The following is a 15,846-nucleotide window of genomic DNA, read 5'->3' on the forward strand; positions in this document are numbered from 1 at the left end:
GCCGGAACAGTGAAGCTCGCACTGTGCACCTCCATTGCCATCGGCATCCGGAGAGGGAAGCTCTCTGTTGGGGGAAGCGAAGAGGGGTGATGGGGTGAGATATTGGTGGGCAGAGTGGCTGGGGGGTTACTTGGAGGGCAGGAGCTCCAGGACCAGCGGGAGCCTGCTGCTGTACCTGCCGTGGCACTTGGTCAGTGTGGGGTTTGTTTGGGGCAAACAGCCTCCGTCCCCATGGCGATCATTCCGCCAGCACCTGGGTGCAGTATGCCATTGTGAGCGCGCAGTGACGCGCTCGTTGTGGCCCATGCGGTTGTCGACCGGGAAGCCCCTGGGCGGAACGCTGAGGCAGAGTCTCCTGAGTCGCCATAGCGAGCAGTCAGACCTGGGAGCGCTGCGTGCGAGGGAGGAAGCGGAGGCTGAGCGCCGTTGCCTTTGATTGCCTTCGGCCCACTCCACCTCAGCCTGTGCTGCTTGCCCTGGCCCCATTGGTGGGCCCTTCCCCGTGCTGCCGCGAGCCATAACCTGGTGCAGAGGCCGCGGCGCTTTCTGCCACGGTAGACACGGTTGTGGAGCAGGCACCGCCTGGCCCCAACCATGTCGTGTGTCCACTACAAGTTCTCCTCGAAGCTGAACTATGATACGGTCACCTTCAACGATCTCCACATCTCCCTGTGCGACCTCAAGCGCCAGATCATGAGCCGCGAGAAGCTGAAGGCGACCCACTGCGACCTGCAGATCACCAATGCCCAGACCAAAGAAGGTGTGTGGGGGCAGCGGGTGTGGGGCCTCGGGGTCCGACTGACTGGCGGCATCACAGACCGCACTGCAGCAGCCCTGGCCTGTGGGAGCTGCACTCTGCTCTTTGTGGCTTGTCCCCACGTAGCGTGAGTCAGTCTGGGGCCCATCCTGCCAGCAGGCAGGGGACTGGGAGGGCAAGCGTTGCCAGGGTTTAAGTGGTGTGGGAAGCGATAATGTGATTCGGCCACGATGGGTAGCTGTGACTTGTGTTGGGGGCCTCACAGAGCTGTTCTTCTGTAGTTGATGTTCTGACAGCTGCCTTCAGGTCTGTGTTTTAGACGCGAGCTAGGCGTAGAAGAATACGTGCTTAATGTACGATGTGTAGTGCTTACAAAAGTTTTGGTTTCCTGGAATTCTTCTAGGTAAAATGATAAGGAAATGTGGGAGGATATCTTATAATACCAAAGTTGCCAGATTTCTTTGAGATCTGGCAGAGAAAGCTGAAAGTGATGGAAATAGAACAGATGGCTAATTAGAAGAAAAAAATGGGTTTGGTGACTTAATTTTGTCTTCAACTTGTTTGACTCCACTGCACTGGAAAACCGGTTTAGTGGCTGTTGCAGAAACTGCTCACTAGCAACATTTTGGATGAAGAGTGTATCTGGGAGTTATAATCTATGCAGACCCTTTAAAGCCATCTTGCACATGAGTATTCTCTGTATCTAAACTACACTTTGGAATTTCTTGTTAATATAGCTCCTTTTCTACAACAAAGACATTGTCATTCAGACGCTATTAAGCATCATTTCATCATTCGTTTCTAACCGTGGTGTTTTTTTTTTACTGCTACTACATGTTAACCCTATCAGGGCAGTACTGCAGTTTTCTGGCAGAATATTTATGGTGACTATATGTAAGAAACGTTCTTAAAGAAGTCACAAATTCTTTTAAATCGAATAAATGGTGCTTGATTCTCAGAGATGATGATGGTTTCGTATTACTTAGTATGATGTTTCAGTTTGGTAACCTGCCATCGTGATAAGTTTGAAAGTGATGAAAGACGTTGGGATGTGACTTTTCAGAAAGAAAGACTTGTAAAGTGTTTCCATTCCTTAAACATTAGATTTCTTTTTTTTTTTCTTTTTTCCCCCCCTGTGGTTCTGTTACACTGTAACAACAGTCTTTTCTTTCCAATGTGTACCCGTGGTTTTTTTTCTCTTCCTGTTTGATGTATTGAAACTGAAACAGAATAATATGTATGCTGCGGTAACTGTAACTTCAGCCCTCCCCTTTAAAGTGGTTGCACCTAAAGCTCGCTGTTTATCTGCAGATATTGAAACTATTTTCAGGAGAATGTCCGTGAAGAGGCTTAAGAGCACAATGTTAGGGGTCTTAGGGATGCCATTGGATTGCATGACATGCGCAGGTAGAGATAGATTTCATCAGTCTTGAATTCTTCATGTGGTATTGAATACAGTTGTCGAGCTTTTGAAAAATGTCTAATTGGCTTTAAGGGCTTTGCTGCAGAAGGGTCTGTGAATTATGTCTGCAGTTGCCAATGTACTTTCAGCTTCACAAGTGCTAGCAGGCTGAATGGCCACCTGGCCGCCCTCACTCCTGTAACAGTTGGGTCTGTGTAAAACAGAGCCTTAAAAGCAGAATGCTGGATGGTAATAAACTGTGATGGAGCCCGATTATTATCACCCGAAGAAAAAATGTTTTGAAATAGGCCAAACACCTGAATTCTGTTATAGCAGGTGAGGAACAGAAAGCAAAGTTGTAGAGGAACAATTTATGCTCCTAAATATGTTACCCCATAAAGTGTTACTCTACTATACATACTACCAGTTTTGCAAAGTGTGTGGCTTTGTTTACATACGTGATCAGAATGCAGTGAAGAAAAAGCATCTGCTTGGCTAGGTTCTGTTAAATGTGGTGTTGCCTACAGGTGAAGTCAAAGGAGGAGTATCTTTCATACCTTAAAGAGCATCACTCTTGTTTAACAGTGACAAGATCCTCCTCTAGGTAGGTTGTGTTGCACCTTGACCTTTGTAAAATGAGGATAAAATTTTAAACTTGGTATATGAGTGACACAGATGCTTATTGAAGCTTTTGTAAGGCTGTTTTCCATGTGAAAATGCAAAAATCCCGCAGTGGTTTTCAGAGCAAAGCTAGAGAATACATTTCAGTGTCACATATATGTATGCCAAATTTTTGGTTGCTATGCATAGCCGTGAATTTCAGTTTTTATTAATCAGATGTAGATGCTTCAATTCACGTTCAGAAGAGAAAGGGAAAAACTCAACCCGGATATTCTGCCTAAATGGGATGTTTGGAATTCTTACATGCGGACATAAAGTATTGGTTTTATATAACTTTTTCTGTGCAGGAGTCCTGACTGAATGTTGCAATAATCTTGGAAAGAACAAAGTGAACCTTGAGTGAAGATGGCCTACTTGTTCAGATTTTTCTGAGGACTCTAACCTTTTGCAGTTCAGGAACTGTTACTTTTCCTACTGGAAAACTAGTAGTAGCAGCAATGCTAATATAAGCAAAAAGTAAACAGGACTGTAAATATCAGTGGAAAATAAATGATATGATGGACTCCTTTGAAGATGCTGGGAAGGCAAAATGGATGGTTAGGACCTATTTTAAAGGGCAGGGGGGGGTGTGTGTCCTCTTCCGTGCTTGCTATAGAGGCACGTTCTATAAAGGCAGAATTCCCTCCAAAGTCTTATAGTCAAGAATGATGCCTTTCAACTTGCCTCCTTTGAATTTGACCTGAATTTCTTGACCTGTCTTTTAGAAGAGATGTTCTCACAATATTGTGGATGAGCTGCAAACTCCAGAACTCAAGGTTTTGAGTACTCTTTCCTGCCCTGTAACATTCTGACACAAAACACTTGGAGAATGTGCTCTTCTGCTTCTCAGGCAAAATACAAAAAAAAAAGAAACAACCCAAAACCGCAATGGGACTCTGGTCTTAATCCAGTGGTTTGTGATCGGGGCCACAGAGAATAGGCTCTATGGCTCTGTTCAGCAGGTAGAAACAGCTGCTTTGGGCTTCTAGGACTGCAGCTGGCATGATCTCCCAGTTGTTTGTCTGGGCCTCAGTACTGTTTGAGCTCCTCCTCCATCACCAAGTCCCAGTGCAGGCCTTTCTTGACAGGTGGCTGTGTAATGGTTAGATTTTCCTTTTGAGAAGAGCTCTAGGGGTTGGTTTTAGGATACGACTTCTGTAAAAGCTTCTGTTTTCATCATTAAGAGTCCTTTCTCCGACAGTTTGAAACTGCTCTGAATTCCAGAGGAAGCTTGCTGTTCGGTTTCTTAGGGGCCAAGATCAGGAATTAGTTTCAGCGAAATGATTTCTCGGTTTTCTGAAGAAGCATTCTGTCATTTGGAAATAGAAGTAAAATGTTCATTGTGTGGTTGAAATAATGTCTTCTGGTAGGTATGTTTTGGTCTAAGAGAGGTTCCTGCCCATACGAATAATATACTGAAAAAGGGAGCATAAATTGTGACATATTCCTATTTTGCCTGTGATCACTGAGCAAAACTGCCCTGACAGAGCTTGACTGGAGATAATACAGCAGCTTTGGTTTTCAGACCATCATTCTGATTCAGTTTGCAAGTTAAGGGCTTTTAGTATGTACAGCTGTAGGCAGATTACAGGGAATGGCTGCTGATAGTGCTTTAAAATATTTAGTCACAGCCAGCTCGTGTAAGTACAATATACAAACCATTCTCATGGAGAGATCTTTGCATTTTAAGCTGACTCAGTCCAAGTGTCTCAGGGAGTTGTGGTTTTTTTTTGTTTGGGCCTTACAGAAAAGGTCAGAAGGCTTTCCTCCTCTTCAGTAGACTAACATGGTGTAAGCCAAGGCAAAGCATGGATAGCTTCAGGCACACGCTGTTTTCGAAAGGCTCTTCAGGGCTGTCTTCCTAAGTAATTTTGTTTGAGTCTCTCTGCTCTGCAGAAAGTGCATCAAAAGAATCCACGTCCCTTGGGCTGATTCAAACTAGATGATGAGTTTAAGAGGGGAGATACCAGCTTAGTTGGAGCCAATGCTGCCCTACTTTTGTGAAAGCAAGCTCAAAAAATCTCCAGAATCTCTGTGATCCAACGTCTAGCATTGCCAGTTGTGGTTCCATGTCAATGTAAAGCACTGAGCAGCTGAGAAGCGTGGCTGTTGATGGATTAAGCTCCAGGAAATAGACAGAGATGGCAGGCTGTCTTCTGTGTTCTGTCAGTCTTCATGGGTGAATCGTTTTTAGTGAACAGCTATGAAAGCAACGGCGCAGCAAAAGCAACTTAAGCTAGGTCAAGAAAGAACCTCATGCAGTAGCAGGCTCTCCTTTAGTGACCTGTGAGGCCATTTTGCTGTTGGCGTTCAAACTATTTTAACAACATGGAAAAGATGTTGCTGCTTGTGTTTGATTCTCAGACCTGAGGATTTCTTGAAATGTCCTGTTAGTGTGTTGAGACGATAAAGGCGTGATGTTACCTAGACCATTTTGCTTTTTAATCTGAAAGGGATTCTGTGAAGTGCTATGTAATGACATATTAATATACACTCTTACGAACTGACTCGTGTTTTTCTGTGTTTGTGTTGTTTTCAGAATACACAGATGATAATGCCCTGATTCCTAGGAACTCATCGGTAATTGTTAGAAGAATCCCTGCAGGAGGTGTTAAAGCTACCAGCAAAACATATGTTATGTGAGTATCCATAAAGCATGGTATTCTTTGTTAGGGGTTCCAGTGTGTGAACTTTTTGGATGGGTATTAGTTTACAGAGGCATTCAGACTGTATCTTTCTCGTTAAAGCTGCTGTTAGTTTTTGTTGTCATGGGGTAGATTTTACTGTACCTGTCCCAAAGGAGAGTTACATTTTTAGGCCTGCTGGGGCATGGGGTTCAAACTCCAACAATGGTAACTTTGAAGAGGAGTCTGTTGGGTTTGTTCTTGGGGCTGATTTTTCTGAGACCCAAGCTGTAGATCCTGTTTCCTCTCCGTGGAGAGATTCCTCATCATATGTGTTTGCTTTTAGTGCTTTTATAGTACAGACAGATAGGCATTGTAGTGTAAACTGAGAATTGTTCCCATCTCAGAAGAGTCTGATTCTCGGTGTTGCATTTGCGGTAGGCGGGGCGGGATATGGCAGGTATTCTTACGCCCCAAATCTGGGTTTTGTGCACACTAGCTATTGAGGAAAGACCAAGGGTTGCCAGCTGGGGAACCATGCAAACAAGAAGTTGTATTCCTAAGTGATTCCTACTAGTTTCCTAAACACAATGCCTGTTTCCAGCAAGAGAAGAAGAACGCTATCCTAAAGCATGTTGCCTTTTGTGCGAGTACGATGAAGGAGTAGTTAATCCTTTCCAAACTTGAACCTCAGGAAGCAGTTTAGCACGTTACCAAATGTTACGAGTTCTCTTTCCAGGTTGTTTTTTTACCCTAAGCTGATATGCGTGCTCCAGGATTTAATTCTGTATTCCTAAGCTGTTTGGAGGACAGAGAATCGGGTGTATTGATTAAAATTACAGCTATTCAAATGCCATCCTGACTCGGGGATTATTGCTGTCATTTCTGTATTCCTACAGTCCAGTTCTCTATCAGCTGCATTAGCATTGTTTGAATGGTCATGTTTTCCAGCCTTCTTCAAGATATGCCTCTCCACCACAATGAGTAGATATTATTAGCTTGTGGTTTTGCCATGCCTTTCTGATGTTGCTTCTCAGTAAAGAAAGTAGACTGATGAGTTACAGTGTGCCTTGAACAAACAGTACAGCAGCATCCTGGTACCCATGAAGCATTTGCAAGCAAAAAGCCCTGAATTTATGTGGCTCTGCATGTAAACTTTGGGCATCTTACTGCAGTAGTCGTTGCAGTGCTTTCAGGCACTCCCTAGTAATGCTGGACGCCACAGCCTTGAGCTTATAAACATGGCCTTGTTTTGGGGGTTAATTTAGATACGTCTGCTTAGTGCTGTCCTGTCAATGCGTCCTCTATTTCTGGTTGGGTGGCCCCCTCTCCTAGTATGGTACTGCTGCCCTGAAAGGAGAGGAGAGATGCTGCTAGCATCAAAGACCAAATAAATCCCTGTCTGTGGGGATAAGGAAAGAATGGCACTGCTGTTCCAGCACTGCAAATGAAGCAGGCAGATTAGCTTTCTGTTCCTTCAGCTGGAAACACTGCAGAACCAGCTGGAGGAGTGGTGAATGTTTGGGCATGATGGATGTATGCTGTAATGGTGGAGAGGCCTTCAAAAACTCGTTTCTCGCTTTGTAGTATGTCCTTCAAGGTACATGGATGAAGAAGCCATTGTGTGGTGATCTAAGGTATTTCCTTGTACTTGCTCACCTTCAGGAGGCAGGTGGCTGTAGTTGCGAGCCTGGTGGTGTTCTCGCAGTGGCAGGAAGCATGAGCCTTTCTGTTTGCACATCAATTCCACAGCAGCCTTTGAATTGCCTCTGCTCATGGGACACTTGGGAGGATGTAACTTTGTAACATCAAATGTAACAAAAGTGATGTAACCCTTTGGATGATAGTTTGTTAACACTATCAATGGTTGCATGTCTGATTGGTGATGAGTGGCATGCAGACACAGATCAATGAGTACGTGGAATCTCAGCAAGTTTTCAAATGTAATAACTATTTCCTACAATATTGTAGCATTTTCAAGATTATCTTAAAGCAGATTCAGGCAATTAAGACCTTTTTTTTTCTCAAAAATCGCAGGAACTGCTTTCAGGTGAGATTTCTGCGCCTATTTTTAGTCAATATAGCATATGTAACACATGTAGCACATTTTGGCACTTTCATGGCTAAATATGGTAGATATCTGAACAGAGTGCTTGGGCTTCCACACAGAAACACTGTTGTAAAGACGATGCTGCTGACATTTTTATTATTTCTTTGTCAGATGTCGTATTTTTTTAATTTCAGTAAACTTGCACTTCAAAGTGTCTAGAGCCTCCCTATTCTTTCTTAGAAACTGAAGTACTCTGTCTGGTACCTACTTGTAATGCTAGGGATATACGGATTGGCTAAAGTTACCTTTGTACTTTCATGGTTGATTATTTAAGAACACAAAACTCTAGGAGAGACTTCATATTTTTGATACTTACTCGCAGAGACAAAATATCTGAGGACTTTGCTTGCACTGTTGTGTTCTGTATCTGTCAGTCTTGGAGTAATTTGTGACAAAGTAGAAATGTGATTGTGGGGGTTTTTTTTAGTTGCACTGCATGTACCAAGAGAGGACGGTGTCTGTATACGTATAAATGTCCACATTCAGTATCAGAACAGAATGTTTTGATGTTCAGGTTTTAGAATCTGTTTTCACTGCTTTATGTTGGGTACAAGTGCCTTATTTTAAGTTCTGATCACCTTTCTTTCTTCTTCTAGACGTCGAAGTGAGCCAGTGAGTGCAACATCAAAAGCAGTACGTAAAAACACAATCTCTGCCTTTTTTTCTACACACTGTTCTTAATTCTAAACAATGTAGCCTTGTATTAATTTTCCACACATTAGCTTAATAGATATTTTCCAGTAAAAGAAATGTTGTAAATACAATGCATTTGATTCAGCATAGTAAAAACTGAGTAATGCCCTCATTTGCACAGTTCTCCTGTGAATATTGGTATTTGTGCCTAGTAATGCATTGTATTTCGTATGGAATACTCTAGAATATTTCCTGAATGACTTTGTGTTGTACAGATAATGTATGATGGGTTTTGGATCACGTAGGTTGAAGGTTTGCACAACTGAACATGGTGCCATGTTCTACATCTGCCTGTCCATAGCTAGTACTATGTCTGTCTGTATAGCTTGTTGTGTGCTTCTTGTTTCTTGCCATAAAAATGGTTTGGAGTATTTTTTTACATTTTCACAGTGTATCACTTAGCTTTTGTGTCTGAATATGAATATGTGTTTAATATGAATATCTGTTGAACATGAATGTGTGTTTATTTTTTTGCAAACAGACTGATGACTCTTCTGCCCCTATTTCTCTGGCCCAGCTTATTAAGGTATATCTATATTCTCATCAAGAGCTTAAAGAAAAAGTGTTTGGTTTATATTTTTAAATCTTATACTGTGATCCATAGCTGGATAACTCTTGTAATGTGAACAAAACTTTAATTTGATTTTTAAGAATTTAAAGTATTTCTTTTCAGTTTGAAATGTCTGTATATTTTGATACTGTCCTATAATGAGTAGTTGCCAGTTTGGGAAGATAGAAGGGGAGCACCTTATCAGCCTCAACGTCATGTTGTGGTATTACTCATCTTCCAGACACAAAGAAGCAGCACTTCAGAAGCTCTTTGCTGTTTTTCATACGTTTCGTTAATGTTGCATTGGAAACTAACACAATTTTCAGAGAAGAATTTAATTGGCTGTAAGTGATGGACATTTCAGGGGGGTTTGCAACAGCCAAATTAGAGGCATTTCTGGGGCATGGACGCTTGCGTGGCCATTTCTGCATTTCTATTTATTACAGTTATAGATCCATTCTTTGGATGCTGCACAATTTCATAAATTGTAGTATATCTTCTCCTTCAAATAGTCTGGAGCTTAAAGATCAGTTTAAAAATCTGGATAATATATTTTTTTCTACACATATCTTCAGTCCACTTGGAAGAAAATGGTATTGGTGACACAAGCCTTTATGTGAGGTACAAACAGAGCCGAAGGTTCTGAGTGCCCCAGAATGCTCTTCTCAAGGAGGTGAACAGGCACATAAACACCACGTAATGGCGTAAGGACTCCCCAGAACATCTCCAGGACAGCTGTATTTTATAGAAGCAGCTGTTTTCATGCAACCTCAGCTAGCGCTGTGCTCTTTACAGGACTGGGTGAGTGGGGTTGTCTTTGGCTGTGTGGGCTTAAACGCATTTCTAATGTGTTTGTCAAACAATTCCCTGTTAAACAGACTGCCAATCTGGCTGAAGCCAATGCTCCTGAAGAAGACAAAGTAAAAGCTGTGATGATACAGTCTTGCCACCAGTATGATCCCATCAAGTAAGTGTGGATAATGTCAAATCTGTTCTTTGAAGATTCTGGAAAAACTTGTAGAGGTGTTGGTTTTAACAAGAGAGACACATGCATGCCTTTCTCTTTTTTTCCCAAAAAAACTTTTAGTTACGTGAAGAAACCCTTGGGTCCACCTCCACCATCATACACTTGCTTCCGTTGTGGAAAACCTGGCCACTATATAAAGAACTGCCCAACACATGGGGTAAGATTGTGGGGGACTTCTGGTGGTAGTTTGTTTTTAATGTGTTTCCCTTGGCAGTTAGGTAACAAATGCATGAAGACTCCTATTAAGACTCATTTCTCTTGGGGTGAAATAGAGAGGCTAGATGGCAATGTTGCAAAGCCCTTCAAAATTCAAGGGAAACCTGGAAATAGAAATGTAACATTTTCTTTTTTCTAGGTCATTGACGTTAAATGTGTCCATAGATCGTTCTCTGTCAGCTTTGATGCTTATTTTTATATATTTCACTATTACTGGACAGTTTTCTGGTTTTTGACTCTTTCTGATGACAGTTCACAGTTTTTAGTACTCCGTATAAACCCATGGTTTTTCTGTTGACGCCATCTCTTGAATATTTGCCTGTTTTAACTACACCAGTCTCTGGCTGAGCATTCATGCCATTTGACCTAAGTCACTGAATGTATATGCATGAGGTAGGAATTCAGCCTTCGTATGGAGAGGGTGAATATAATTTTCCCCAGTGAGTGATTCAGAGCACCGAATGAAGCTCTCGCTCGGAATTGCGCTTTGGAGGAGGAGCGGGTTTGTGTCTCTTGTCTGAGTGGGTGGTGAGCTAAGGGATATTTCACCCTTAGGGATCCTGAAGTGAAGCCAAAGCATGTCGAGTGAGTTCAAAACACTGCTCAAGCCTTTGGGACATCCTGGCTATATTCCTTTAGGAAAATAAGTATTTCAGTTGAGCAAGGCTGACGCTAGGTAAAAGGAGAGCCCTGAAGGCTTTTGCTGCTTAAAATAATCATTGCAATGTCATTTGAAGTGTGGGTCTTAAGATGAGCTATGTCTGCATTTCTTTTCTTAACAGGACAAAAATGTTGAGCCTGTTCCCAGAATTAAAAAGAGCACAGGAATTCCCAGGAGCTTCATGATGGAGGTGAAAGACCCCACTACAAAGGGTGCCATGCTGACAAGCACTGGGAAATATGCAATACCAACTATTAGTGCGTAAGTATGGAATTAAGAGGACTGACAAAAAGTGAACGAGAGAAACCATGCGTAAATGTCTGAGGGGCAATGCAAGCAAGTTGGCCAGCTTCTGTAATTACGGGGGAGGAAGCATTGTCATTGTCTCTTAACCATAAAATCCGTGATGCTTTCTAATATTACAATAGGGTGGTCCTACTGTTCACGCCCCTGGACCTGGGTTAAACTGGTGGTATGCTAAGAATCTGTATTTCAGCACAATATTTCAGTAGTGTTTACAGTGGAGTCGTTCTCTTTGAAAGCTCGTTTTGATTCTGGTTTATGTTTCAAAGGCTTCTTGCAACATTTGTCAACTAGCAGTTGGACTAAGACTTCCTCCCCCTCAGACTTTTATCAAGTAGTTGCTATAACCTAAGAAAATACTCCTGTGTGCTGACGAGAGTGGCGGCTTTAAAATGCGCTTGGTAGCACCTCTGTTTTTCTGTCATGGATCTCCTTTTGTAGAAGCTGTAACATAGACTTCTTCCATTTGTAAAATGTCCTTACTCGGAGACTAACTTTATCCTGAGCCTGCAATTTACATTTACCCTCTGGCAAAGGAGAGGTGGGATCCTTCTCACCTGAGTTGTAGCTGTCAAACAATTGTTTTTCTAGTTTGAGCTAATTTCTTAGTTGATCCAATGAATGGGAGAGTTCTGCAGAAGGAAAATTGTGTTGTGGTATAGAAAAGTACTTTAAACTAAATGCCTACGTTGTAGAAGGCTGATGTGGAGGGAGGAGAACTGCAGATGTTCTCTTCCTTTGATAGAATGCAAAGCTTGGAAGAGTTTTCCTTTACCCACGTTGAAGTTTTTCCTTTTTCCTTCCCCACCCCCCTCCAGGGAAGCTTATGCCAGAGGAAAGAAGGAGAAGCGTCCCTTTTTACCAGAGGAGCCGTCCTCCTCCTCCACAGATGACCCTTTTCCAGAAGAGTTGTTATGTCTGCTTTGTAAAGAGTTAATGAGTGATGCAGCTGTTATTCCCTGCTGTGGAAACAGTTATTGTGATGACTGTAAGTGTTACTCCCACATTTGTTAATTCAAAACATCACAGCTGATCTTCTGAAAGCAGAAAGAGGAGATAATGGCATGACTTTGTTACCAGCTCTATTTAATACTTAAGTATACCCTGAACAGGAAAGGACTCTTCTCCTAGAAAGGGAAAAAAGGGAAAAAAAAAGCAGAAAGCTTAGTACGTAGTGAAAGCCTCTTTACATGTAGAAGGATGAGTAGGAGAAGAGTGCATAATTGTGCAGGTGATGACAGTATTAGATATCGAATGCATTTAGTTTGTCCACACCCTTTCTCTCCTAAAAAACTGCATAGCCAACTCTGGTGACTTCCTGCAGTCTGCAGCAAACGCAGAGTTAGGCATTTAATCCACATTCTTCTCCATGGGAGAGCTGGTTCAAACCTTCAGAACTCAAACCTACTAATGTTTTTTTGAGAGGTGTTTTATTCATTAACCTGGAGGTTGGTGACTTCTCACTATACTAGATAGTGGAAAGAAGACTAGTCGAAACATCGAGACACAGCCTACTCTACATCTTCAAATGTTGCAATACTGCAATGACAAAACTGTCTCGTTATTTGCTGCATACTAGAAATTTTTTCCCTATTGAACACGTATAGCTTCATGCTTTCCCTTCAAGACCATATTCACCCATTACCCATATATGTGTTTTTAGAATTGATTAGAACCCCCAAAATTTCCTCTGTTTGGCTAAAAACTCTTTGGATGATTCTAAACATACACAGGTATTAGAACAGCATTACTGGAATCTGAGGAACACACATGCCCAACGTGTCATCAGAGTGATGTTTCTCCGGATGCTTTAATTGCTAACAAGGCCCTACGCAAGGTAAGGTGATGATTTTACATCAACTGTTTGTAAGAAAAGTCTATTTGTAAAAGGCTGAAAGGGAAGAAAAGACTAATTTACACCTCCTTGAGCAAGGCGAAGTTGAATAAGACTAATTGTACCTTGCAAGTACATTACCTGTTGTTCCAGAATCTTACAGCTCTTTAGAGACAATCTGGCACATTCAGGTCACACTTTTGTTTAACATGATTGCCTCACTTTCAATTTTGGTGTTAACACTGAGGTACTTTAAATGCAGATACTCTGAGTTACCAGTCCTTGATATCGGTGTTTAATGTGATGTGTTCATAGATCTGTATGTTGATTTATTTGAGGCTTGATAGCATTTCCCGGAGTACACAAGTCATTTTACTCTGTGGAGGCTTTTGTTCGTCTATCTACTGAAGTTTCATATTGCATTTTGTAAATGTTTTTCTGCCTGTAGGCTGTGAACAACTTCAGAAATGGAACTGGCTACACAAAAAGGCTGCGCAAGCAGATTCAGCAGCAACAGCAGCAGCTGCCACCACCGCCACCACCTCCAGCACCGGTAATGACTGTTGTCCCTCCTGCTGCTCTGGTGACTGCCGCTGAACACTCCAAGTCTTCCCCTGGGTCACTCAGCGGTGTGTTGGAAGAGAAGGTAAGTTTTATTTCAACATCCGCAGTGATTCGTGTATCTTAGTAGAGCTGATTTTCCAACTCCTTGCATTTATTCACATGGGCTGTCAGGTTCCTCTACTAAGACATCCGGCATTTGCACGTCTTCTGGGCCCCCAAGGACAATCAATACCCACAACTGGTAAGTAACTATAACTGTAGAATTTCTTTTTAAAAAATGATCTTCAGATAAACTGAATGGGATTTTTTTCTTTTTCCTCTCCCCACTCCAAAAGGGCCTCAAAGGGGAGGCAGTAAAATTCGCTCAGCGGATGGCAGACCAGGCTGGGAACTGTAAGTATGGCACAGAAATTCAATATATTACTACTTGTAACCTGTTAAACGAGGCCGTAACACATAAATCACACAACAGCTGGTGTCTAATGAAATAAGTATGCCCAGAGAGTTGTGGAGAATACAAGTGGTAATGAATTTTAACATAGGCAGCGTATGTGGAAGGAGTTACCAGAAGTTCAAGAGAAGTTTAATTAATATCTGTGCAGTCCTTTGAAGATCAGCAGTGTGAAGTATGAAGCATCTCAAGGAGTGGCAGAGACGCGGTGGGCACTTGGCACATGGGAGGTGGGAGTCTCTTAAGCAGGGGCAGCCTCCATCCAGAGTCGCAAAGCTGAGTATAAGGAGAGAAGACTGAGGGAACTGTTGGGGGGGAGGATGTGGAAGGCAAGTCTGAGGATCAAGAAATGAGTGTCATCTCAAATGAACAGAAAGCAGGGAGAAAAATGCTGAAGTTGGGAACAAGAAGTGCTCGCCACCATGCTCCCGCTTCCTTTGCTTTCCTCTTGAAAATCAGGGCAGAGCGTAACAAACAGTGACACGTGTTTGGGGGTTTCTTTAGAAGTTCAAATCGAGGACGCCAACGTAGTGAATGTACCCAAAGGCCTCAGGCCCCAACACTACCAACGTCGACACCAGCCTTTGTGCCTCTGCCTCCACCTCCCTTGTCTCCTCCACCACCCCATGCACTTCCTCTTCCTCCGGGGGTACCAGCACCACAGTTCCCTCCTCAGTTTGCACCTGGTCAGCCTCCATCTGCTGGGTACACTGTCCCCCTCCAGGATATCCCCCAGCTCCTGCACACACATCATCAGCTTGGGTACCAATAGCAGTACCCACGGCTCATTCAAATACCGTCCCAACAACACACGCACCTCCTTCATAGATTCACAGAATCATAGAATAATTTAGCTTGGAAAAGACCCTTAAGATCGTTGAGTCCAATTGTAAACCTAAGACTGCCAAGTCCGCTACTAAACCATGTCCCTAAGCACCACGTCTACGTGTCTTTTAAATACCTCCAGGGATGGTGACTCAACCGCTTCCCTGGCAGCCTGTTCCAGGGCTTGATCACCCTTTTGGTGAAGAAATTTTTCCTAATACCCAATATAAACCTCCGCTGGAGCAACTTGAGGCCATTGCCTCTTGTCCTATCACTTGTTACTTGGGAGAAGAGCCCGACACCCATCTCACTACAACCTCCGTTCAGGGCGTTGTAGAGAGCAATGAGGTCTCCCCTCAGCCTCCTTTTCTCCAGGCTAAACAACCCCAGTTCCCTCAGCTGCTCCTCACAGGACTTGTGCTCTAGACCCTTCACCAGCTTCGTTGCTCTTCTTTGGACGCGCTCCAGCCCCTCAATGTCTCTCTTGTAGTGAGGGGCCCAACACTGAACACAGGATTCGTGTTGCAGCCTCACCAGTGCCGAGTACAGGGGGACAATCACTTCCCTAGTCCTGCTGCCCACCCTATTTCTGACACAAGCCAGGATGCCATTGGCCTCCCTTATGTAGGGAGGAGTTTTACAGAGAAGAACGGAGACTTGAAGAGGAGTAAGTATTTGGCTCAATGAAGTTGCGTTGTTTTTCATTTTTGTCTTTCGATAGCGTATCGGACTGCAGTTACACGGAAGTGCAGAAAGAAAGAAAGAGAAAGAAAGAAAAGAGAAAGTCCAAACCTGATGAGTTTACCGCTGATTTTGCTAAGGAAATGACGGAGTATAAAAGGATTAAACAGGAGCGTAGGCGATCGTTTTCCAGGTAACTGCTTTACATGTCTGTAATGGAGAAGCAGATTGTCCAGAAGAATCAGGAGGAGTTCCTCCGCTCCACCTCTCTAACCAAGAGTCGTAACCTTCGTTCTAGGTCCAGGTCACCCCCAGAGAGAAGATACCATGCCCGGTCAAGGTCTCCAGTATTTAGAGAGCAGTCTCCCAGTAAACGGACTCTACCTCAAGGGGAAGGAGGAAAGCAGTATTTGAATTAGGTGGTTTAGTTAGGACTAAATAAAGTAAATGAAAGACAAAGCAAAACCATTCCCTTCTTGCTTGCTCTG

At 43.0% G+C, this 15,846-nt stretch overlaps 2 protein-coding genes across 2 annotated transcripts; both read left to right on the forward strand.

Annotated features, from left to right (window-relative positions):
• Positions 1–594: 594 nt before the first annotated feature.
• Positions 595–8,234, forward strand: LOC140645733 (E3 ubiquitin-protein ligase RBBP6-like). The gene is made up of 3 exons (XM_072849199.1): positions 595–760; positions 5,359–5,458; positions 8,150–8,234. The coding sequence occupies exons 1-3, from the start codon at positions 595–597 to the stop codon at positions 8,232–8,234; spliced, it is 351 nt and encodes a 116-aa protein (XP_072705300.1).
• Positions 8,235–8,697: 463 nt separating this feature from the next.
• Positions 8,698–15,555, forward strand: LOC140645734 (E3 ubiquitin-protein ligase RBBP6-like). The gene is given in 12 exon segments (XM_072849200.1): positions 8,698–8,772; positions 9,675–9,763; positions 9,884–9,980; positions 10,822–10,961; positions 11,822–11,991; positions 12,737–12,840; positions 13,286–13,483; positions 13,737–13,798; positions 14,357–14,562; positions 14,565–14,667; positions 15,291–15,344; positions 15,444–15,555. Coding segments are annotated over 12 exon segments (1,410 nt in total).
• The last annotated feature ends 291 nt before the right edge of the window (positions 15,556–15,846 follow it).

The sequence above is a fragment of the Ciconia boyciana genome, unplaced genomic scaffold, assembly GCF_034638445.1.
Source record: "Ciconia boyciana unplaced genomic scaffold, ASM3463844v1 HiC_scaffold_37, whole genome shotgun sequence".
NCBI classification, from domain to species: Eukaryota; Metazoa; Chordata; class Aves; order Ciconiiformes; family Ciconiidae; genus Ciconia; species Ciconia boyciana.